The sequence below is a fragment of the Magallana gigas genome, chromosome 5, assembly GCF_963853765.1.
Source record: "Magallana gigas chromosome 5, xbMagGiga1.1, whole genome shotgun sequence".
NCBI lineage: Eukaryota > Metazoa > Mollusca > Bivalvia > Ostreida > Ostreidae > Magallana > Magallana gigas.
Window position 1 is genome coordinate 24,983,751 of NC_088857.1, and position 25,292 is coordinate 25,009,042.

The following is a 25,292-nucleotide window of genomic DNA, read 5'->3' on the forward strand; positions in this document are numbered from 1 at the left end:
GTATCGACCAATGCTGATTTTCGAACTCGACCAAGGTATTAGTGGTATAAACATTTGGTATAAATTTAATGAAAATCCATCAAAATTTGTAGGCATGAGAGCGCTTACAAGGTCAATTTTTGGATAAAACGGAGTCATGATTGTGGTCAAAGTCCCATAACTCCAACAAAAAGTATCGACCAATGTGATTTTCGAACTCGACCAAGATAATAGTGATATAAACATTTGGTATAAATTTAATGAAAATCCGTCAAAATTTGTAGGCATGAGAGCGCTTACAAAAAAGTGTGACGGACGGACGGACGGACGCACGCACGGACCCACGGACGGACGCCCGGCATTTCTATGTCCCCGCACCGCGTTGCCGCAGGGGACAATTTTTTTATTTCAGAAAGAAGTTTGAAGAATCCTTGTATGTATTTGTACGTGTAAATAAATGCAGCAAATAAGCGCTTCCTTCACTAATCATGTGTTTTGTTATTATTGTAAATAATTTATCTTCGGTTGAGTGGAACGAATAAGAACATAAAAATATAGGTAATAAGGAATCATTCTTTAAATATTATGAGAAGATAAATTTGGTCGGAGCGTGTTCAAATCTATCATAAAGCCCTTCGGGCTTTATTGGATTTGACCATGCCCCGACCGAAATTATCACCTCATAATACTCAAATGATTTCTTATTCCTTAAATATTTTCTGTAGCAAATTCACTATATACATGTTTTCTTTCACCAAACAATATTTTTTGCTAATTGAGGATTAAATTAAAAGTACATTACTTTGATACCTTTAATAATTGGATTGTGAATTGAAAAAAAAAAATATGAAAACAAGAATAGAATTCCTGGGTCCCCCGCCGGTCAAGCAGTATACTAGTATCGAGTCTATCGACCAAGGCTGATTTAGGAACTTGACCAAGGTAATAGTGGTATAAACTTTTGGTATAAATTTAATGAAAATCCGTCTAAATTTGTAGGCATGAGAGCGCTTACAAGGTCAATTTTTGGATAAAACGGAGTCATTATTGTGGTCAAAGTCCCATAACTCCAACAAAAAGTATCAACCAATGCTGATTTTCGAACTTGACCAAAGTATTAGTGGTATAAACATTTGGTATAACTTTAATGAAAATCCGTCAAAATTTGTAGGCATGAGAGCGCTTACAAAGTCAATTTTTGGATAAAACGGAGTCATTATTGTGGTCAAAGTCCCATAACTCCAACAAAAAGTATCGACCATTGCTGATTTTCGAACTTGACCAAAGTATTAGTAGTATAAACATTTGGTATAAATTTTATGTAAATCCGTCAAAATTTGTAGGCATGAGAGCGCTTACAAGGTCAATTTTTGGATAAAACGGAGTCATTATTGTGGTCAAAGTCCCATAGCTCCAACAAAAAGTATCGACCAATGCTGATTTTCGAAGTTGACCAAGGTAATAGTGGTATAAACATTTGGTATAAATTTAATGAAAATCCGTCAAAATTTGTAGGCATGAGAGCGCTTACAAAAAAGTGTGACGGACGGATGCACGGACAGACGCCAAGCATTTCTATGTCCCCGCTCCGCGTTGCGGTGGGGGACAATAAAATTATTCAAACTATTTTGTTAAATAGTAGAGCAAATTTTTTTTTAATGTAAATACATTTGTTATAAAGGTGGTAAATTTTGTTATTATTCACCTCTACAGGACTCAAAATCAGTTTGTATATCCGTAAATTTGTTATATCTGAATTCATTATAACCGTAAAATTTTGCAAAGATTTGTTAAGAATTTTACTGGGGACTCAAAAAAACTTTGTTAAATTCGAGAATTCGCTATATCTGTGTTCGTACTAAACGAGTTTTCCTGTATTAATTAATTCATAAAATCTGTAGGGATTACCTCCCTTACTTTTCAACATCAGTGTACCATATATAGAATAAGGAAAATGAAAACTGTCATAAAATCATTAAATCTTGTCTGATCTTAAAAAAAAAATTGCAGGTGCACATCTTCAGATGGTGATCAACATATGTACAAATTTTCAGACTGTTCCATGCAGTACATGTAGTAAAAAATTCTATAGGGGGGACAAAGTTGCGTCTACAGATAGACGGACAGACAGACGGACAGGGTGAAACCAATATAACCCCCCAAAACTTTGTTTGCGGGGGTATAATAATCAAATTTTAACTCTTTTCCCCTTAGAGGTTTCTATCCTTTAACCCTTAATGACGCGTTTTGACGACCCTGGCCATATCCTTAATGACGACTTTTGACGCACCCTATATACAGCTTTTAATTAGACCCCTCAACACCTGTTGTTTATTATAAACATTGACCGGTATACACCTGGCCATGTATACGGATGGTTGTTCACTCATTCTAAATAAAGATATCACGTGATTTACCTGTGTATGGTGGCGTGATGCATTACTACAATAAACAAAGATGGCGGACTACGATGCGGACATCGCACATGTTTTCACTTTTTGTTTAAAATCAAGTTTAGAGGCAGAATTTTCTAGATTTATTGGTAGTGAGATTAAAAGATGAAAGCCAGATGTCAAATTCATGCAAAATTTTGTGGAAAAATCTGTGTTGCTACAGAAAACGGAACACAAGGTGTGCATTACCTGCAACCCCTAAATACATGAATATACCGGTAAATTTGTATTTTTTCAAAAAGTCAACACACTTATTTAGTTAACATGCTAGATTTATCAAATCCTCTTACACCATTTATCATGATTATTGGAAAAAAAAACCGTAAATATAAGTCTGAAAACGATAGACATGAATTGAAAAGTCAGCCACAGGTACATTTAATTATTTACTATCAAAAAACGAATTCCATGATGATAATGGAATCTTTCTATAAATATTATCAAATAATTATTTGTCATACATACATTTTTAAATATGTTTATCAAGTATCTGTTGTGAAATTATTCTTAATAAAACTTTAATGTGGAACACTCAGTTTTATTTTCATATACCTGTTAGCACCTGTATTGCTTTATTAGTGACTTAAAATTTTTTTTTTCAATGAATATTAAAATTTTAATTTATTACAAATCCATTGATATATAATTTTCTATGTGTTTGATTTGCTAAGACCTGTAATAAGTCTATTCAAAAACACACACCAGCTGTTTTCAGTTCATCTGAAAACAGTCTAAGGGTAGCCCAGGGTAGAGTGTTAAGGATATGGCCTATGCGTCAAAAGGTGGCATTAAGGGGTAAAGAGTTAAAGCTAAAATATTTGGATTTATTCTTTACTTAATATTAATACTTCTCCTTGCCATGAAGGCGCAAAGGGCCGGTGCTTATCCCCAGTTTCTGTGGTGCTAAGCGAATAAGAGCCATTGACTCCCCCTGGATGGAACACCAGTCCATCGCAGGTTAACCCCCAGCATAGGTCGGTACCTAATTTCAGCTGGATGGACTGAGACAATGTAGATAAGGTGCTTTGTCTAAGTGCAAAACACACAACATCAAGTGACCACAAAGGGATTTGAACCAGAGACCTTCCAATTACTGGCCTAATGCCCATAACCACTGTGCCATGTGCTCCACTTTACTTAATATAGTAAATCGTAAAAAATATCATATGTCAAAGATCTGATACTTAATTTTGCTTTAAAGTGTAAATGTTAAACAAAGAATACAATCGATGACATATACCTTGGCTGGCGTTAGCCCAATGTGGTACACCAGTTTATTGTCCTTTTCCAACTCGTCCAGTAACTGTTGCTGCTGTTGAAGAGTTAGAGCCCCTTTGAAAGCTTTGGACATCAGTCGCCGGATTTCCACCCCTGCTGAACTGCTGACGCACATGGTGGTATCCCAAGCTACACTGTAATCCATATCCACTGGATTCATCCAGCAAAGCTGTAATACATATCCAGGCCTCAGTTGTTTTATGTTTTCAGGAATCATAAAATACAGGTAACTCTCGATGACTCGAACTTCGATCCCTCGAAGTTCTTGATCGCTCGAAGTGAGTCTAGGGTCCCGATTTTTTTCCCTATATAACTAAGCAAATTTACTCTTGATTTCTCGAACTCTTGATCTCTCGAAACCCTTGATCCCTCGAAGTCAAACTGAAGTCCCGTTATTCAAAATCTATAGTTTTTTACCCTCGATACCTCGAAGTCGCCCTGTATCTCCAAGCGCTATACCTAATTAACACCTACTTGGTCATTTAAATTGCTCTAGGCGTTAGACGCGGGACCCGTGTCACGGGTTGTTTATTTAGGCGACACTTGTCCTGCAAGGTGATAATTGTTTGATGATTGCCCATACCGATACCTCATCTATAATCAACACCAACCGTTTTACGATAATTTTGAGACGCAATGAAAATGAAAAATTAATTGAGACGAAACGATGATATTGAGCCATGGTCAAATTTTAGAATTATAAAACTGTAAAAATTATGTTTAGCAGCATCATTGTCATTATAATGATTATTCCTGAACAAGTTCTTACAGCTGGTGAAGGACCCGTACAGTGGGAACAATGGGTGGTACTCAGTTATCACATTTGTGACATGTCGATCGTCTCGCAGTACAGTAGTACTGAGCAATCTGGTCTTAATATGATGCATAAAATAAATAATTATTATGAATTTATTTAATAATTGTTTTATTCAGTTTTAAAGAAAAACATCAATTTCTGTATATTTTACTGAGGAGAAAACGTTGTTTAAGCACGTGCGTAAGGTTAGCACTAAATAAATGGCTGAATCATAACATCCGGTAAGACTAATTTTAAAACCCGTCGGTCAACCTGGAAAATTCCGAACTCTTGAAAACTCGAACTCTTGAAACCTCGAAGTTTTTCCTCGGTCCCATGGACTTCGAGCTATCGAGAGTTACCTGTAGATTCCAAAGTTTTTAATTTTTCACATTGGATTCTAATCTGTTACATTAATAATATTACCTCATCCTCTGCTATATGCAAAGGAGGGGCCAATCGGATAAACTCCGGCATCATGCAGTTTTCCACAGGAGCCTTGTTCCCTGTTAGGAGAGACTCTATGGTCTGTCTCTGAACATCAGGGTTTATTACCCCTGGCTTCCCAAAATGATCAAAACTGAAACCAGAGCATACAAACACGTTTTAGCTAAAAGGCAGTTCCTAAAATAAACACAAATTCCACAGAATAAAGCATCAACTATTTTATTTCAAAATACATGTACATGTAGTATATATTTTACAAGCATTAGGTTTACAGTATATAGTTGATGCCAAAACTACTGTATAGAGGGTTAGTTAAGCTCAGAGTTATTTTCGCCTTCTACAGTTGTGAACAGTTTTGCCAAATCTTGAATTTGTCCAGACACAGAAACAAATACTCTTTCTAATTAATACAGTTATTTAAAAATTATTTTGAATTCTCCCAGTCTTAAATTTGTCTGTTGACAACAAAAGCAAAAGGGGCAAAATTAAAATGTGGGTGAATATTTCCCTATCAAAGCTAGTCAAGACAAGCAGCGAGAGGCTGGTATGTTTTGTGTACTGACCTAGAGGGCTTGGTGTCGCGGTCTGGTACCACACATGGCATGGCTGACTTGCTCTGCGCTGGCATTTCCGACTGTCTCTCAGCCAGAGCCAACTGAAGTCCACTCACATCAAAGTTCTGTTAAAATTGACACATATAATCCACTTTTCAAAACATGGAATGTCCATGGAAAGTAAATTTAAGTTTGAGCATGATAGTTAAATATAGTCAAACTTTGCTGTCTCCACCTAGATGAGACTGTAGATGAAACTTTGAGATATCTGAGTATTCGAGATATTGAGGGTCAACAAGATATCTGTGAGCCAATGCTCACTAGTGATACCCCCGCTCTGATGTATATGCAAAATAAGCAAAGTCGATAAGATAAATGCAACAGAAATTTTTGTTACGGACGGACAGACAGACGGACGGACAGACGGACACACAAGGGTAAAACAGTATACCCCCTCTCCTTTGGAGCGGGGGTATAAATACTTAAAAAACAAGATATCTGTGAGCCAATGCTCACTAGTGATACCCCCGCTCTGATGTGAATATGCAAAATAAGCAAAGTCGAAATTTAACAGAAAGCTGGCATCCGATTGGTACAGAAATATATCCAACAATACGGCATTCCTAAACAAATAGTGTGTTAAAATTTCAAGCATCTGCGATATATAGCTGCTGAGAAATCTTTGAGGAAAATTTGTTTGAAGATTTTGGCTAAAATAAACAAAGTACTCATTTAATAGGAAGTTGATGTCCAATTGGTACAAAAATATATCCAACAATATGGCATGCCTTAACAAACACTGTGTAAAAATTTCAAGCATCTGCGATAAATAGCTGCTTAGAAATCTTTGACGAAAATTTGTTTGAAAATTTTGGCTAAAAATAAACAAATTCATTATTTAACAGGAAGTTGACGTCCGATTGATACAAAAATATACCCTACAATATGGCATGCCAAAACAAATAGTGTGTTAAAATTTCAAGCATCTGCGATAAATAGTTGCTGAGAAATCTTTGACGGAAATTTGTTTGAAAATTTTGGCTAAAAATAAACAAAGTACTCTTTCAACAGGAAGTTGACATCCAATTGGTACAAAAATACATCCCACGATAAAGCATGCCCATACAAATACTGTATTAAAATTTCAAGCATCTGCGATATATAGTTGCTGAGAAATCTTTGACAAAAATTTGTTTGAAAATTTTGGTTAAAAAATAAGCAAAGTCGTCATTTAACAGGAAGTTGATGTCTGATTGGTACAAAAATATATCCCACGATATGGCATGCCTTAACAAACACTGTGTAAAAATTTCAAGCATCTGCGATAAATAGTTGCTGAGATAAATGCAACAGAAATTTTTGTTACAGACGGACAGACAGACGGACGGACAGACGGACACACAAGGGTTAAACAGTATACCCCCTCTCCTTTGGAGCGGGGGTATAAATACTTAAAAAACAAGATATCTGTGAGCCAATGCTCACTAGTGATACCCCCGCTCTGATGTGAATATGCAAAATAAGCAAAGTCGAAATTTAACAGAAAGCTGGCATCCGATTGGTACAGAAATATATCCAACAATACGGCATTCCTAAACAAATAGTGTGTTAAAATTTCAAGCATCTGCGATATATAGCTGCTTAGAAATCTTTGACGAAAATTTGTTTGAAAATTTTGGCTAAAAATAAACAAATTCATTATTTAACAGGAAGTTGACGTCCGATTGATACAAAAATATACCCTACAATATGGTATGCCAAAACAAACACTGTGTAAAAATTTCAAGCATCTGCGATAAATAGCTGCTTAGAAATCTTTGACGAAAATTTGTTTGAAAATTTTGGCTAAAAATAAACAAATTCATTATTTAACAGGAAGTTGACGTCCGATTGATACAAAAATATACCCTACAATATGGCATGCCAAAACAAATAGTGTGTTAAAATTTCAAGCATCTGCGATAAATAGTTGCTGAGAAATCTTTGACGGAAATTTGTTTGAAAATTTTGGCTAAAAATAAACAAAGTACTCTTTCAACAGGAAGTTGACATCCAATTGGTACAAAAATACATCCCACGATAAAGCATGCCCATACAAATACTGTATTAAAATTTCAAGCATCTGCGATATATAGTTGCTGAGAAATCTTTGACAAAAATTTGTTTGAAAATTTTGGTTAAAAAATAAGCAAAGTCGTCATTTAACAGGAAGTTGATGTCTGATTGGTACAAAAATATATCCCACGATATGGCATGCCTTAACAAACACTGTGTAAAAATTTCAAGCATCTGCGATAAATAGTTGCTGAGATAAATGCAACAGAAATTTTTGTTACGGACGGACAGACAGACGGACACACAAGGGTAAAACAGTATACCCCCTCTCCTTTGGAGCGGGGGTATAAATACTTAAAAAACAAGATATCTGTGAGCCAATGCTCACTAGTGATACCCCCGCTCTGATGTGAATATGCAAAATAAGCAAAGTCGAAATTTAACAGAAAGCTGGCATCCGATTGGTACAGAAATATATCCAACAATACGGCATTCCGTTAAAATTTCAAGCATCTGCGATATATAGCTGCTGAGAAATCTTTGAGGAAAATTTGTTTGAAGATTTTGGCTAAAATAAACAAAGTACTCATTTAATAGGAAGTTGATGTCCAATTGGTACAAAAATATATCCAACAATATGGCATGCCTTAACAAACACTGTGTAAAAATTTCAAGCATCTGCGATAAATAGCTGCTTAGAAATCTTTGACGAAAATTTGTTTGAAAATTTTGGCTAAAAATAAACAAATTCATTATTTAACAGGAAGTTGACGTCCGATTGATACAAAAATATACCCTACAATATGGCATGCCAAAACAAATACTGTATTAAAATTTCAAGCATCTGCGATAAATAGTTGCTGAGAAATCTTTGACGGAAATTTATTTGAAAATTTTGGCTTAAAATAAACAAAGTACTCATTAAACAGGAAGTTGACGTCCGATTGGTACAAAAATACATCCCACGATATAGCATGCCTATACAAATACTGTGTAAAAATTTCAAGCATCTGCGATAAACAGTTGCTGAGAATTCTTTGACGAAAATTTGTTTGAAAATTTTGGCTAAAATAAACAAAGCACTCATTTAATAGGAAGTTGATGTCCGATTGGTACAAAAATATATCCAACAATATGGCATGCCTATACAAACACTGTGTAAAAATTTCAAGCATCTGCAATAAATAGCTGATTAGAAATCTTTGACGAAAATTTGTTTGAAAATTTTGGCTAAAAATAAACAAAGTCATTATTTAACAGGAAGTTGACGTCCAATTGATACAAAAATATACCCTACAATATGGCATGCCAAAACAAATAGTGTGTTGAAATTTCAAGCATCTGCGATAAATAGTTGCTGAGAAATCTTTGACGGAAATTTGTTTGAACATTTTGGCTAAAATAAACAAAGTACTCATTTAACAGCAAGTTGACGTCCGATTGGTACAAAAAAAATCCCACGATATAGCATGCCTATACAAATACTGTGTAAAAATTTCAAGCATCTGCGATAAACAGTTGCTGAGAATTCTTTGACAAAAATTTGTTTGAAAATTTTGGCTAAAAATAAACAAATTCATTATTTAACAGGAAGTTGACGTCCGATTGATACAAAAATATACCCTACAATATGGCATGCCAAAACAAATAGTGTGTTAAAATTTCAAGCATCTGCGATAAATAGTTGCTGAGAAATCTTTGACGGAAATTTGTTTGAAAATTTTGGCTTAAAATAAACAAAGTACTCATTAAACAGGAAGTTGACGTCCGATTGGTACAAAAATACATCCCACGATATAGCATGCCTATACAAATACTGTGTAAAAATTTCAAGCATCTGCGATAAACAGTTGCTGAGAATTCTTTGACGAAAATTTGTTTGAAAATTTTGGCTAAAATAAACAAAGCACTCATTTAATAGGAAGTTGATGTCCGATTGGTACAAAAATATATCCAACAATATGGCATGCCTATACAAACACTGTGTAAAAATTTCAAGCATCTGCAATAAATAGCTGATTAGAAATCTTTGACGAAAATTTGTTTGAAAATTTTGGTTAAAAAATAAGCAAAGTCATTATTTAACAGGAAGTTGACGTCCAATTGATACAAAAATATACCCTACAATATGGCATGCCAAAACAAATAGTGTGTTGAAATTTCAAGCATCTGCGATAAATAGTTGCTGAGAAATCTTTGACGGAAATTTGTTTGAACATTTTGGCTAAAAATAAACAAAGTACTCATTTAACAGCAAGTTGACGTCCGATTGGTACAAAAAAAATCCCACGATATAGCATGCCTATACAAATACTGTGTAAAAATTTCAAGCATCTGCGATAAACAGTTGCTGAGAATTCTTTGACAAAAATTTGTTTGAAAATTTTGGCTAAAAATAAACAAAGTCGTTATTTAACAGGAAGTTGATGTCTGATTGGTACAAAAATATATCCCACAATATGGCATGCCTATACAAATACTGTGTAAAAATTTCAAGCATCTGCGATAAATACTTGCTGAGAAATCTTTGACGAAAATTTGTTTGAAAATTTTGGTTATCAGGAAGTTGACGTCCGATTGGTACAAAAATATATCCCACGATATGGCATGCCTTAACAAACACTGTGTAAAAATTTCAAGCATCTGCAATAAATAGTTGCTGAGATAAATGCGACAGAAATTTTTGTTACGGACGGACAGACGGAGGGACGGACAGACAGACACACAAGGGTAAAACAGTATACCCCCTCTCCTTCGGAGCAGGGGTATAAAAAGTTGTAGGGACTTACAAATCCCTTCGACATATCCATTGTATTGGAGATATTCGACATATCCTAGTTCAACTATAGATATTTAAAATGAAAAATAATTCTGTCTTGGCCAACAAATGATGGTCTATAAATCATGATTTTGGAAAAATAGAAATAAAATCACAATTACTATATAGTTACATGGTTATTTTTGGCCTATGTTATTTTCGCCATTCTACACGTGCAAACTGTTTCGCCCCGTCTTAAATTTGCACAGAAGAGAGTACTTGGAACATTAGAATTTCAGTCTTAAATTCGTCCGCTGACGAGGGCTAAAGGGGGAAATAAAATGGACATTTCCCTGTATACAGTATTCCCTGGAGGAACAGTATCTGGGGTTTACAAAATAGAATCCCACCTATTTATTAACATCTTCACTGATATCAACACATGACTGTTCAGAATTGAATTTTAAATTCATTCCCAAAAATTTGTGTAATAAAATAAATGATTGACAGTAGCACATCATCCATTGCTTTAAGGCTATACCTGCATACTGCTGACATCCAGCTGGATGATTTGGGTTGGAGTCTTCTTGAACATCTGCCATATTAAATAAAAATATTAAAATATTACATTTAACAAATAGGCATTTTTCATCTACAAAACAGAAAACAAACATTAAAATTGATGCTGTCTTAAAATTTTAACAAAAGGCCCAATGCGCCACATCGCTCACCTGAGCAACGCTGGCTTTATATGGGCATTCAAAGGTTATTGTGCCATGTGGCCCTTCGGTAGATTAACCAAAAATGAATATCCGAATTTTCACTTATTTTTGCATATACTTCATCTTTGACATATTTACCTTTGTGAAATACCATTTTTACCAAAATAAGATCATATGCAATATAAATATTAACTATATTTTCAGTTGGTGTTCATGGTTAACTTCCAGTTCCCTTTATTTTAGCCCCCCCCCCCCCCATCACTTTATAAAACGATTAAAATACATTAGAGCATAAAGGTACATTTTCTCCCTCCACTACTTACTAGTTATTGTATTTTAAAATAATCCTATATGTGAAAGAAGAAAAGTGTACCTCGATGCACCGGAATAAATGCGCTCAATTCCTCAAATTAAAAACATTGAAAAATTTAATTGGCCTTCTTCATGATAGACGATTGTCATTTACCAGGCATGAATTCATTTAGTATGACGTTTCATATCCTTACTCACTTGATTGAAGAATGAACTTAACTGGAAAATGTTGACACATATGTTAAAAGCTATAATTCAAATTAATGTATTGGCAGGCATGTTGCTCTATTGTACCAAGGCCCATTCATTTTTTTCCATCTTTATTAAAAAACAAATAAAGATGATTTTCTGTTGCTATAATAAGAACACCGATAATGCATTTATTCTCATAATAATAATGTGTCAGGACTATGGAAACTGATTAAAAGGCGTCGTTTTCATTTACTTGTGTTCGAAAAACTATTAAAAAAATTGTGTAGATTTTATGCAATTCATCGTTGAAGAAGGGGCACCCGAAAGTAGTTACAGAATATCATCCTTTTAGCAAGACATTTCTATTGATCAACCAAAATTTCAGCATCAATCGTAGAATTATAAGCAAGATACATAGCTTGGTTTGAGTCATGTTTTTTTCACATGAGTTAATTACATTCAATTTAAGATTTTTGAACTTGGTATTTCCTATTCAGCATAGCTGCATTTAAAATATAAACAAACTAAAGCATAACCTCAGCTTTGTGTACAAACATATAGTAGCATTGTGCGCAAAGCTCTGTATCTTGCTTATAACTCAAAGCTTGACTCTCAGGTTAGTAATATTATAGGAATTTGTAAACAATTATATCAAGAGAAAACTTCACTAAAACAAAGAAAAAACTCAATTTATTTTTCATCATATATGTACTTTAGTTACATATTTCTAGCAGCGAGAATAATCTCCCTTTTGATTGAAATTCCTGAGCATCTTAATAGAACATGTTGTATTAATCAACCATTACGTAGAGATTGTACCGAATTACACACACCAACATAATTTGACCCCCTATGGTGGCCCCACTTTACCCCCTGAAATCATGGTTTGAACAAACTAGAATGAATCAACACTACCTGAGGATGCTTCCACACAAGTTACAGCTTTCTGGCCAAGTGGTTTTTGAGAAGAAAATTTTTTAAAGATTTTTCGCTATGTATTCCTATGTAAAATTCGACCCACCCACTGTGGCCCCATCTTACCCCCGGGGATCATGATTTGAAAATATTTGAATCTTCACTACCTGAAGATGCTTCCACACAAGTTACAGCTTTTCTGGCTCACTGGTTTTTGAGAAGAAGACTTTTAATGATTTTTCTCTACACATTTGTATCTAAAAATTTGATCCCCCATTGGGGCCCAACCGTACCCCTGGGGATCATGGTTTGGACAAGCTTGAATCTACACTACTTGAGGATGCTTCCACACAAGTTACAGCTTTTCTGGCCAATTGATTTTTGAGAAGAATATTTTTAAAGATATTTCTCTGTACATTTCACCTTAGGTGAGTTAACAATTATTTATGTCTCTGCTACATGTACACACACTTAGTATTTCCATCAGCAAAATTAATCTCCGTCTGGACTGAATAGACTAGAAAAAATACTGACAACTAGCCTAAAACACATTGCAGTAATCAACTATTAAGCAAAGGGGTACCGTATTTTATTAGAATTTGTATTTTAGTTGTTAAAGTACCGTACCTGTTAAGTATCTTATTTTCCACAAGTAACAGTCAGCTGTTTACCTATTTACCTTATTTACCGATGTCTATATTTGATTGATACATAAAAATTACAAAATACAGGCAATACTTCCCCTAAGTTACAACTGTAATTCATGAAAACGAAACGAAAATCAAAACAAGCTAAAACCATCGTCAAAGGTGAAAATGTCAACGCATTGGAATATTTAATCTCAATTTACTCTCAATTTACTTCACAATATCGGCATTAATGTATCTTGCATGTTTCAAATATTCCTTTCGCACAAAAACTGTTCCACAACAACCAAATTCATCTTTGTCAGATTGACCCATTTCTCATACGTTCAATATGGCCACTTCAAAGAGGTTTTTGAGATATGGAATACCGAACTCGAAGTTATAAACTGATCAAAGCCCACCCCTTCCAATTATTTTTTTCGTAATAACTCAAATTCGGAAAAAGGTTGGCCCTTAATTTTTGCAATTTATATTTTCCTTTACATAAGGATTAATTATCTTAAATTGCATTGAATTTCACTCAGTAGTTCTTTAGAAGAAGATTTTTAAAAATGCAACCCCATTTTCTACAGTTTCGAGGTTTTCTCCGCCTTGAATGAAGATCGGTCTTTCATTTCTGCAATTACTATTCGCCTTCCCATAAGGATGCTTTGTGCCAAATTTGGTTGAAATTGGCCTCGCGGTTTTAGAGAAGAAGTTCAAAATGTACAAAGTTTACAGACGGACGACGGACAAAATGCGATGAGAATAGCTCACGTTAGCTTTCAGCTCAGGTGAGCTAATAATACTGCCTGGAACTATTTTCTTCCATGCAAAACTATGCAAACATCACTTTACTAGTAATTCATCATGATCAGTGAATGTTGGTTTTAAGATGAAGATCATATGAATCACTGTAAAGTGTTTGTAAAGATACTTAATAACTTGTAAATAATTAACAATATGCATGCACACTAAGTGTTCATTTTTACTTCTTTGTTTTGCATCTATGAATTTCAAATGATTTCAAATTGGTCGCAAGTCAGTTATCAAATGGGAATTCAGGCAATAGCAGCCATTTAGGCTCCTTGGTACATATGTAGATATTGCCCATGGGCAAACAGCTTCCACTGTGAGTTCACAAAATGACTTATTCTCTCCTCACATGTAACATAGATCACACAAAATCCTGTCAATAGACCTTTTTTTCCAGCAACAATGGTGGCCATATAAATTGCATAAACATTCTAATGTAGTTAATTATCAAAGTCAATTACTACACATGAATTACTATGGTAGATGCCCAAAAAGGAGCCACCATACACACAGTTCAAAGCATCTCCTGCCACAAAGGAAGCAGTCACAGTCCAGTCAATCACATCAGACAAAATTGCCTGTGTCTGTAAGCACTTTGTCTTTCTTAGACTCTCTGCTTTAAGGATCCTCCATACTCTGTGACTTTTACTTTTTATGATAGTACTAGACTTTGACCTGTGCGTGCACGGGTTGACATTGTATAGGATATCGAACATTTACGAAACAGATAATGGAAACACCGTATTGTTGCCATTTACATAATAAAGCTTTAAGCCTACAATAATGATATTAATTTTACTACATTCTGCTTAGTTAGAAAATTCTAACTGTGTCTCGGGACAGGCAAATGCCTCCCATATACCCGTAATGTACCGATAGCAAAAAATTGCAGAATCGCTTTGAAACGATTCTCGGGACAGGACAATTGCCTCCCATATACCCGTAATGTAGCAAAAAATGGCAAATAGCTCCGAAACGATTTTGGGGAAAATTAATGAAGCTGCATTGAATATAACAGTCGAATTATTCATAATAAACCATTTTGCCGAATGTCAACTCGAAGCGTGTGAAAAACGTTGCTGGAGAGAGTGTTGAATTCTTCATTAATATGAATTAAATTTTTAGATGAAAGGTATTTACAGCCTCAAAATGGTTTATTATGTATATCGATACATTCTTATGTAAAAATTCATCCCCCCTCCCATTGTGGCTCCGCCCTACCCCCAAGGACCATGATTTGAACAAACTTGAATCCGGCTTATCTGAGGATGCTTCTACACAAGTTTTCCTGGCCTAATAGTTTTAAGAAGAAGATATTTCAAGATTTTCTCAATACATGCATTCTTACGTAGAAATTCATCCCCCCATTGTGACCCGCCCTACCCCCATGGACCATGATTTAAACAAATTTGAATCCACACTACCTGAGGATGCTTTCACACAAGTTTAAGCTTTTTAAGATTTTCTCTATACATTCTTATGTAAAAATCCATCCCCCCATTGTGGCCCCACCCTACCCCCAGGGACCATGATTTAAACAAAGTTGAATCTACACTACCTGAAGTACTTCCATACAAGTTACGCCTTTCCTGGCCTAATAGTTTTTTAGAAGACTTTTGAAAAATACCAACAAATTTTTAATAATTCTAAATTATCTCCCCTTTAGAGAGGGCCCTTTATTTGAATAAACTTGAATCCCCTTTTCCCAGTGACGCTTTGTGCCAAGTTAGGTTGAAATCTGCCAAGTGGTTCTGGAGAAGAAGATGAAAATGTGAAGAGTTTACAACAACAACAACGGTCCCCACGTCAACGACGACAGACAACGGACAAATTTTGATCAGAAAAACTCACTTAAGCTTTCAGCTCAGGTGAGCTAAAAAAGGCAACCAACACTTGTAGGCGAGTAGGGGAAAGTGTTGATATTGCGGATGGGTGTGATATTTCGGACAGTCAATAAAAAATCCGTATAACTTCCGATTTTCATGTTGTTTGTTCTAAATTTAAAATTATTTTTTAAGTCGATATATTTACTAAATGGAAAACACCGAATTTAGTGCGCATGCCTAGCTTCACTATGATTGGTCGTCATAAATAAATGACCTTCACCTTCTGTGTTGTGAATGACGCTTACTTTGTAACTACTTTCATTTTGACCGGCAAACTCAATTTCCATAAAGGTAAGTGTTTATGATTATATTTTATATTAGAACTGTAAATATTGTAATGAAATTTAGTAAATACACAATTGTTTGTCTCATAGAGAAAATCATCATACATATTAAAAACCAACGGAAATTATTGTGTCCAAATTTACAACACCACTGTAAAGAGGGTCTGAATTCGTGTTTAAAGGCCTCATATTCGGTGCAAACAAAAATCAATGAATGTCAATTTTTTTTTTCTCATAAAAATAATTTGGAATTGTTTTTAAAATTTGTTTTGAATATTTTTTAATATTTTAGAAACTGAATGCAGGAATTTTTACATCATATTTGCAAAAAAAAAAAAAAGGGGGGGGGGGGGGGGTTATAAACATTGGTCAAATAATAAGGAACACAGACACATATCATTTAAGGATAAAAAAAATTTATAAATAAAATAACTTAATATTATCTTATTTAGATATAATGGCAAAAAAGAGGAAAAACATCTACCAAAACTACAGTACACAAGATCTGGAAAAAGCTGTCTCTGCAGTGAGGGCTGGGATGTCTGTAAGGAAAGCATCCATGGAGTATTCTGTACCCAAAACAACCATTCATGATCATGTTTTGGGGAAGATTGAGCCCGGGGCTAAACCAGGAATGCCGCCTGCCATTCCTGTTGAAATAGAAGCCAAGGTTGTTAAGTCAGCCTTGGAGGCCGCCGATATGGGGTTTGGTATCAGTAGAGGTATGCTTAAGGCAAAGACAGGACAGCCGGTCAATCGCCTGAAACTTCCTACCCCATTTAAAAATGGTGTTCCTGGAAACATGTGGTGGAGAGGTTTAAAGTCTAGGCATCCAGAGCTGGTAATCAGAAAGCCGGAAAAGCTGTCTACTGTTAGCTCCAGGATGATGAACCGGGAGGTTGTGTCAAAATATTTTAGTGCTCTTGACCAGCTAGTGACAGATCTTCAGCTCCATGACAAGCCAGAGTGTATCTGGAACTGTGACGAGAAAGGTTTCCAGTTCAAACATTCCCCTGTGTCTGTCTGTGCCAGAAAAGGATCTCGTTCCCTTCCTGGCCACATTTCTAATTCTCGGGAGAGCATTTCTGTTCTAGCTACTATTAATGCTCTGGGTGTACGGATGCCTCCCATGGTTGTTGTCAAAGGGAAGACGAGACGAAGTCTCGAGTCTTTTTCAACAGCTGATGGTCCTCCCAATACTATCTGGACATTCCAGAAAAATGCCTGGATGACTGATGCTCTTGAGGAGCAGTGGTTTGAGGAAGTTTTTCACAAATACTGTGGTCCTCATCGTCCTCAGCTGCTAATCCTTGATTCCCATTGAAGTCATGAGGTCCTGGGTCTTCTGCAGATGGCCAAAGCAAATGGAATCCACATCCTGGCACTTCCTCCTCACACTACCGCCTGGCTTCAACCACTTGATAGAACTGTTTTTGGCCCCCTGTCTCGGTCCTACAATAAAGTCTGCTCAGAGTATTTAAACAAGAACCCTTCCAACCTGATAAATAAGGCCACCTGGCCAGATTCTGCTTGGGAATCTTCTGTCACTCCCAATAACATCAAGGCCGGATTCAAGGCATGTGGGATCTAACCTTGGCGCAATTCCAGATCAAGCTTTCCATACCAGCATTCCATTTGATATTCCTTTATCTCAGAGTCAGAGTGCTGCCTTATCTGCTTGTGCCTCCACATCAACTGGTATATGCTCATCTACCATATCTTCCCCAACTTCAAGTTCAGTAGCACCAGCAATTTGTACAACTTCATCTTCTTCATCTCTTTCTCTTTCTGAGATTCCATCTACTTCTGTTCTCTCTCGAGCTCAGCCTACAAGTGCCTCATCTGCTTCCATCACCCCTTCTGACATTCTGAACTCATCTGTTCCACCACCTGATTTGGCTAACTCCACTGACAGTCCTCCTGGAACACTGCTGGCAGAGGTAACTTTGCAAGCTGCAGACCCAAATTTGACAGATGGGGAGTTTGCCATTGCTACCACTGATGACCTTCTTCATCTTGCGTCCGTGTTGGACCTTGATTTGCCGATATCCTCTGAGATCAATGATATTTTTTCTCCAAAACCCAACAAGTCAGGCAGTTCTGTACCTTTAAAAAAGAGAAAAATAACATCACACAGACTGCTAACATCAGATGAAATAATACAAGAAAAAAAGATTGCTACTGAGGAAAGAGAGAGAAAGGAAATAGAGAAGGAAAAAAGAAAACAAAAGAGAGAGGAGAAAAAAGAAAGACAACAGAACAAGGAAAATAAAAAGCCAAAAGGAAAGAAAAAATCCACAAAAGATACTGTATTGTGTTCATTGTGTCTGTAAGACAATGATAGTGATATGGAAGGTGAGCGAGTGTCTTGGATGCAATGTGACAAAATAGGGTGCAAGTCATGGGTGCATTTAAAATGTATACCCAAAAGCATTGTATGTATGGTTGAGCAAGATAATTCTTTTTTTCTGTCCAACATGCCAGTGGCTATCTGATTAAACGTAATAAAATTAATAAAGAATGATGGATTTTTATTTATACATATATGACATGACCCTAATGATAATCTTAAACAAGTGAAAAGCTGTCAAAGTGACAGCAAACTGGGTTTTCTTTTATGTAAACTGTATCCATAATCCATGTCAACCCTTATCCAGTGAAATGGAGTACCCTACATGTACAGTCGCACCTGCTGTTACGGCCACCTTTAATCAGCGGCCACTCGCCATGAGCGGCCAGTTTTAATCCCGCCCGTTTAGTTTTACACTATATTTTAACTGATTTAAGCGGCCACCTGTCTAACGCGGCCAGCGGCCACTGTTTTTAGGTCCCGTGGCTTCAACATGCCTGTTTTCAACGGCCATTTTGTCTGTTTTGTCACATGACTTTTGAATCTGACATGTGACCCCGTAACTTCGAAAGCTGATAATGAGTTAATGACAAATAATTGAGTGTGTTATTTGAAGTCTGCTGAGATTTAATGTCAAAATTGATTATCATAACACCTGTTTTGTGTTGTTTATATATCGACACGTACTTATATACTTCATTACAAAGTCATTGTATATGGCCAGTCTTGCGCGGAACAGCTTAACATGTGCAGCAATTAGCCGGTAATATGCACTTTTTTTCCTAGAAAATTTCTTTGAGATAATAAAATGGGTTCTTAATATATATATAAGAATGGAATTTTGATACTTTTTTAAAAGGTAAAACATCAGCTATCGTAGTTCAGTAAGTAGCCTTTGTACGGAAACGCTACTTCTGTTTGTTTACTGCATTTAATCCCTTGAAAATTATCATTTGGGCGTATTTAGCAGAAAATGTTTTGTTCTTAATCCCTTGATAGATAAATGGAATTAAAATGGCCATTTAAAATTAATATAAACTGTTTTTTTAGCAATCCGAGCTGTGCATTCACCATCTCTGTGTACGCCGCCATTACAGATGCTATTAATAAATCTGTGCAATAGAGCCAAAATGAAAATACTCGATGTTTTTTCCCCATTAATTTGAAACCTGGAATAAGAGGCCACCTGTCTTTAGCGGCCAGTTTGGCATTGTCCCACAGGTGGCCGCTTAAAACAGGTGCGACTGTATATGCAACATTTTGCCAAAAAATGACTAAGTTCAAAAGTTAGTAATTTTTTCATAAATTATCGGAAATCAAAATCCTAGCAATATGCACACCTCTGATATATGTACAATTGATCTGCAAAAGAACAACTTCCTATCTTGAGAACTGTAGGAGGAGTTATCCGTACAATGAGGATTCCCTATATGCAGTATTTTGCCAAAAAATGACTACCGGTAAGTTCAAAAGCTGGTATTATTTCGATAAATTATCGGAAATCAAAATCCTAGCAATATGCACACCTCTGATATATGTACAATTGATCTGCAAAAGAACAACTTCCTATCTTGAGAACTGTAGGAGGAGTTATCCGTACAATGAGGATTCCCTATATGCAGTATTTTGCCAAAAAATGACTACCGGTAAGTTCAAAAGCTGGTATTATTTCGATTAATTATCGGAAATCAAAATCCTAGCAATATGCACACCTCTGATATATGTACAATTGATCTGCAAAAGAACAACTTCCTATCTTGAGAACTGTAAGAGGAGTTATCCGTACAATGAGGGTTCCCTATATGCAATATTTTGCCAAAAAATGACTAAGTTCAAAAGCTGGTATTATTTCGATAAATTATCGGAAATCAAAATCCTAGCAATATGCACACCTCTGATATATGTACAATTGATCTGCAAAAGAACAACTTCCTATCTTGAGAACTGTAAGAGGAGTTATCCGTACAATGAGGGTTCCCTATATGCAATATTTTGCCAAAAAATGACTAAGTTCAAAAGCTGGTATTATTTCGATTAATTATCGGAAATCAAAATCCTAGCAATATGCACACCTCTGATATATGTACAATTGATCTGCAAAAGAACAACTTCCTATCTTGAAAACTGTAGGAGGAGTTATCCGTACAATGAGGGTTCCCTATATGCAATATTTTGCCAAAAAATGACTAAGTTCAAAAGCTGGTATTATTTCGATTAATTATCGGAAATCAAAATCCTAGCAATATGCACACCTCTGATATATGTACAATTGATCTGCAAAAGAACAACTTCCTATCTTGAGAACTGTAGGAGGAGTTATCCGTACAATGAGGGTTCCCTATATGCAATATTTTGCCAAAAAATGACTAAGTTCAAAAGCTGGTATTATTTCGATAAATTATCGGAAATCAAAATCCTAGCAATATGCGCACCTCTGATATATGTACAATTGATCTGCAAAAGTACAACTTCCTATCTTGAAAACTGTAGGAGGAGTTATCCGTACAATGAGGGTACCCTTTTGGCAGCCGCCCGCCCGCCATTTTCCCCATTTTAATAACCGGATTTTTCCGTTGGAAAACCCGGTTAAAAACTTGTTTTCTTATGACTGGTCCTTGTACTCTTATTCCTTCTGGTCTATTAGACTTAGTGTATCATCGATTGAATTTGTGCGCGGTGTAAGCAATCCACCTATTCGCCTGTTCACATGTGCAGTTTTTATCAATACAATTATACGCCCCTGATTATACTTATTCAGTCAAAATCATGTCATATGTATACTATTTCTATATATTTGACACAGGTAAACGCAACCATAAAAAGAATAACTGACTATTAATTAAAGCAAAACTTACAAAAACTAGCCTACATGAGTGACAGCCAATGTGAGAACTCTCCACTCCCTGACAGTCAGCGAGAAAAACAAAGAAAAGCACGTGGTGGGAATGTTGATCCCGATCGGAAATATTATAATTGTACTATAGCAACCATTTCTGTGCAAAAAAAATTCGTATAAAACGTTACTGAAAGTAGAGTGCAGTCATATAATGCAATTTTACTTACTGTCCAAAGTTGAAACACCATGTGTCCGAAATAATAACACCTATGTCGAAATTATAACAATCTACTTGTCACTGTTTCATGGTATCTAATGTGCTGGAGAGACATGAAAAATCCCGATGACACTCGAAAAAAATTCCGGAATGTTCGCTGAAACTATTGCTATATAACATGACTAGCTTCACATGGCAAATGGTGAGCATTTCCGATTTACATACAATAGCTTCCGAAATATCAACACTTTCCCCTATATATAAGGTACCTGAGGATGCTTCCAAATAAGTTTCAGCTTTCCTGGTTGATTGGTTTCTGAGAAGAAGATTTTTAATGGTTTCTGAGAAGAAGATTTTAAAGATTTATTCTGTATATTCCTTTCTAAAAATTTGTTCCCCTCCCCCATTGTGGCCCTGCCATACCCCCAGGAGTCATGATTTTCACCACTTTGAATCTACATTACCTGAGGATCTCTCCATACAAGTTTCAGCTTTCTTGGCTGATTGGTTTCTGAGAAGTAGATTTTTAAAGATTTACTCTATATATTCCTATGTAAAATTTCGACCCCCAATGTGGCCCCCTCCCTTCCCACGGGGGTCATGATTTTCGTAATTTTAAATCTACACTACCTGGGGATGCTTCTACAAAAGTTTCAGCTCTCTTGGCGAAATAGTTCTTGAGAACAAGATTTTTAAAGATTTCACAAAAATTTTCAATATTTCCTAATTATCTCCCCTTATAAAAGGGTGTTCTCCTTAATTTTCACAACTTTGAATCACCCTTGCCTAAGGGTGCTTTGTGCCAAGTTTGGTTGAAACTGGCTCAGTGGTTCTGGAGAAGATGTTGAAAATGTGAAAAGTTTACGTACAGACAGACAAACGACAGACAAAATGTGATCAGAATAGCTCACCTGAGCTGAAAGCTCAAGTGAGCTATTCTCAGGTGAGCTAAAAAGGAAAAAAAAATCAGTTAGTATGAATTAAGAATTATAATTCTACTTCATTTCTGGCACTTATCATTTTTTTAAACACAAAGATCAATTACATGTAGATAGTATTTTTTTTTTTGTAGATCAAAGGATTTCATTTAAAGTTGTTAGGTTGAATGAATGATGTTGTTTTGAAAAAATACTATCACCAAAAATTATTCCTGTTCTAATCAAAATGGCATTTGTTTTGCATTCTCATGTTAAAATTAAAAACCATTAGTTTTTAAGGAGGTATGAAGTAGGATTACAAAATTTCCAGTAGCAACAAATGAATAAAGTTGAAATTTCTTGCCAATCTTGTCATATGATAAGGAGCAATATCAAAATCAATATGTATGCATGCAAATGAACCCAACTTAATTCTGGACAAGAATTTCTCATTTCCTTACCATATTAATGCAGAGATTTACAAATGGGTGAATCTAATAAATACAAGCACAGTGTAACATATCAAAATTATTACATTATGGAATGCTCAAACAATCATATGTAGGTAATATTCATCTAATGTACACAAATAAAAATTAATTATTCTCTGTACAGATGGAATTCATATGATTGGAACAGAAGATTTCTTGTATTGGATAAATGAAATAAATGTCATCTGTACAGCAAAGAAGAACTCATCATATATAAACATGTAATTGTGATTCATCTACTATTCTTAATGGATGGAATCCTCAATTAAACAAGAGGGACAAGTCTTATGTTCATGTATAGGTGGTAATCGTCTTGACTAGATTTGTTTAATTTCAATTTGGAATCACATGTACAAGAAGGATTCATATAAAAGAGTGTTTTGGAATGAGATTTATGAGTAAACAGGATTCATATGAGTTACAGCGAATTACAGAATACCGGTAGAGTTTTCAATAGCTTGTTGGGTTGCTCAATAGGGTATTCAATTTGGTCAGCAAGGTATCACATTAGGTTTAAATCTAGGTCATGTGATTACTCAGGAATGACAGCGATAAAGTGAGTTAATCTAGTAAACATTTGCACATTTGGGCCTTTTTTGTTTCTCCCTGTTGTCCTACATTACTGCTATAAAAGTCTGAACTAATTAAGCAGTCACAGCACAAAAATACTCTTAGTCTTAGTGCTGTATGTTGCACCAGGAATTGGGGAACCAAAATGTCTAATGATTTTTTGCAGGAAAAAAATATCTCCGTAATTCTTAAAGTTATGCTTTTCTCTTTTGTTTGTTTCTTCAGAAATGTCTTTTGAATTACATTTTTTGAAAAACAAAATTCAAATTACTCCAAGCAGAATTGATGCTCTATAGAATCCAGTGCTGTTCAGGTGAACATTCTTTTTAAAGGTCTATGAATAGAATAGCTAACAATAGAAGAGAGTGTTCTAGAGGTTTTCTTTGTGCCAAATGAATTGGTTGAGTGCAAAATAACAATCTACACTTGGGTAACCACAGGACCTAGATTTAAACCTGATGTGATACCTTGCTGACCAAATTGAATACCCTATTGAGCAATCCAACAAGCTATTGAAAACTCTACCGGTATTCTGTAATTCGCTGTAACAGGATTTATACAAGTAAAAAAGATTCATATGAGAAAACAGGTTTCATATGAGTAAAAAGGATTCTGAAGTGTAGATGTTATTTACTTTGCATGTTATTAGAAATCATATGCACATATTAATCTGAATACATGTGGGACTTGTTGTGGCTATAGGATAGAAGACTAACAACTGCCCTACCTCTTTTGTAGGGCTGGAGATGAGCTGAGATAGAAAGTATCGTTCTGCGGGGGAGATGGCTGGAATAGCCCAGTGTAAGTCAAACTGCCCAGCTTCTTGGTTTTCTGTTGGCGGGTTCTGAAAGAGCCAAAAAACACAAAATATGATAAACCTGTTGCTTTCGCTGACAATGAATTAAAGAAACTTTTTTTGGACTATAAAAAACCTTATTATACCATTTAAAAGCATAGGTAATCACAGATTACTAAGCTCACCGAGACGAGGCATCACCTTTATGAGGCATCATCTGTATGAGACCACCTTTATCATTTTATTATATGAAAATCATTCTTTATGATCTTGGATATTAATGGATACTGTTAAGACACAATATTGTATATCATCTGTTAAAAAATTGTATGATAATCATATGTTCATTTAATATGGTACTATAAGATACAATGTTTATCAATACAATAATATAAAATACAATACTGCATCCCATCATCCTTACAATATATATCATATAATATGTAAAATACTGTTATAAACAATAATGAGATATGATATTGTAACAAATGATGTGACTTTGTATTGTATTATAAATAATTGTATTTAATCACATAATACAATATCAAAATATATAATATATAATACAATATAGTATCTGATACAATGTCATATCATATTATACATCATTATATTGTAACAAATCATATTGTATAATATAGTATGATATTGTATTGTTTGATACTGTATAATAGTATCATATTTGATACATAATATGTGTATTATATGATACAATATAATTTGATACAACATTGTATCATATCATATGATTTTGTGTTTATTCTTGTTTTATTTTTTAATTAATCGATTCAATTCGTATATAGTTATTGTATTCTATTCTATACTACACTGAGTAAAGATTAGAATTCGGCTATAAATCAAGTCAATGATACAAGCGGCAAAACTGTTTAGATAACAAATTCTTGATAAGACATTTTAAATGTTTTATATACTGTGATCTACTTTGATTATATATTCTACATTCACACAAAAAATATTTTAATTTCATTTCAGATGTTTCCGAAACTAAAATAATTTATCAGAGTTTCAGTGTATACGCTTG

The 25,292-nt window shown here is 35.1% G+C and overlaps 1 protein-coding gene across 5 annotated transcripts in view; it reads right to left on the minus strand.

The window, feature by feature from the left end:
• Positions 1–25,292, minus strand: part of LOC105337787 (CCR4-NOT transcription complex subunit 11) — a 76,205-nt gene that overhangs the window by 27,299 nt on the left and 23,614 nt on the right. For 3 of the 5 annotated variants that reach the window (XM_034470763.2, XM_066084764.1, XM_066084762.1), the window contains exons 4-9: positions 24,182–24,298; positions 22,855–22,887; positions 10,862–10,915; positions 5,517–5,632; positions 4,933–5,086; positions 3,673–3,879 (exon numbers count right to left, since the gene is read on the minus strand). In XM_034470763.2, the coding sequence (XP_034326654.1) occupies positions 3,673–3,879; positions 4,933–5,086; positions 5,517–5,632; positions 10,862–10,915; positions 22,855–22,887; positions 24,182–24,298 (681 nt within the window). Of the gene's footprint in view, positions 1–3,672; positions 3,880–4,932; positions 5,087–5,516; positions 5,633–10,861; positions 10,916–16,557; positions 16,724–16,847; positions 18,180–21,278; positions 21,524–22,854; positions 22,888–24,181; positions 24,299–25,292 lie in introns of those variants that run through there. The other 2 variants (XM_066084763.1, XM_034470767.2) reach the window with 2 other exon arrangements.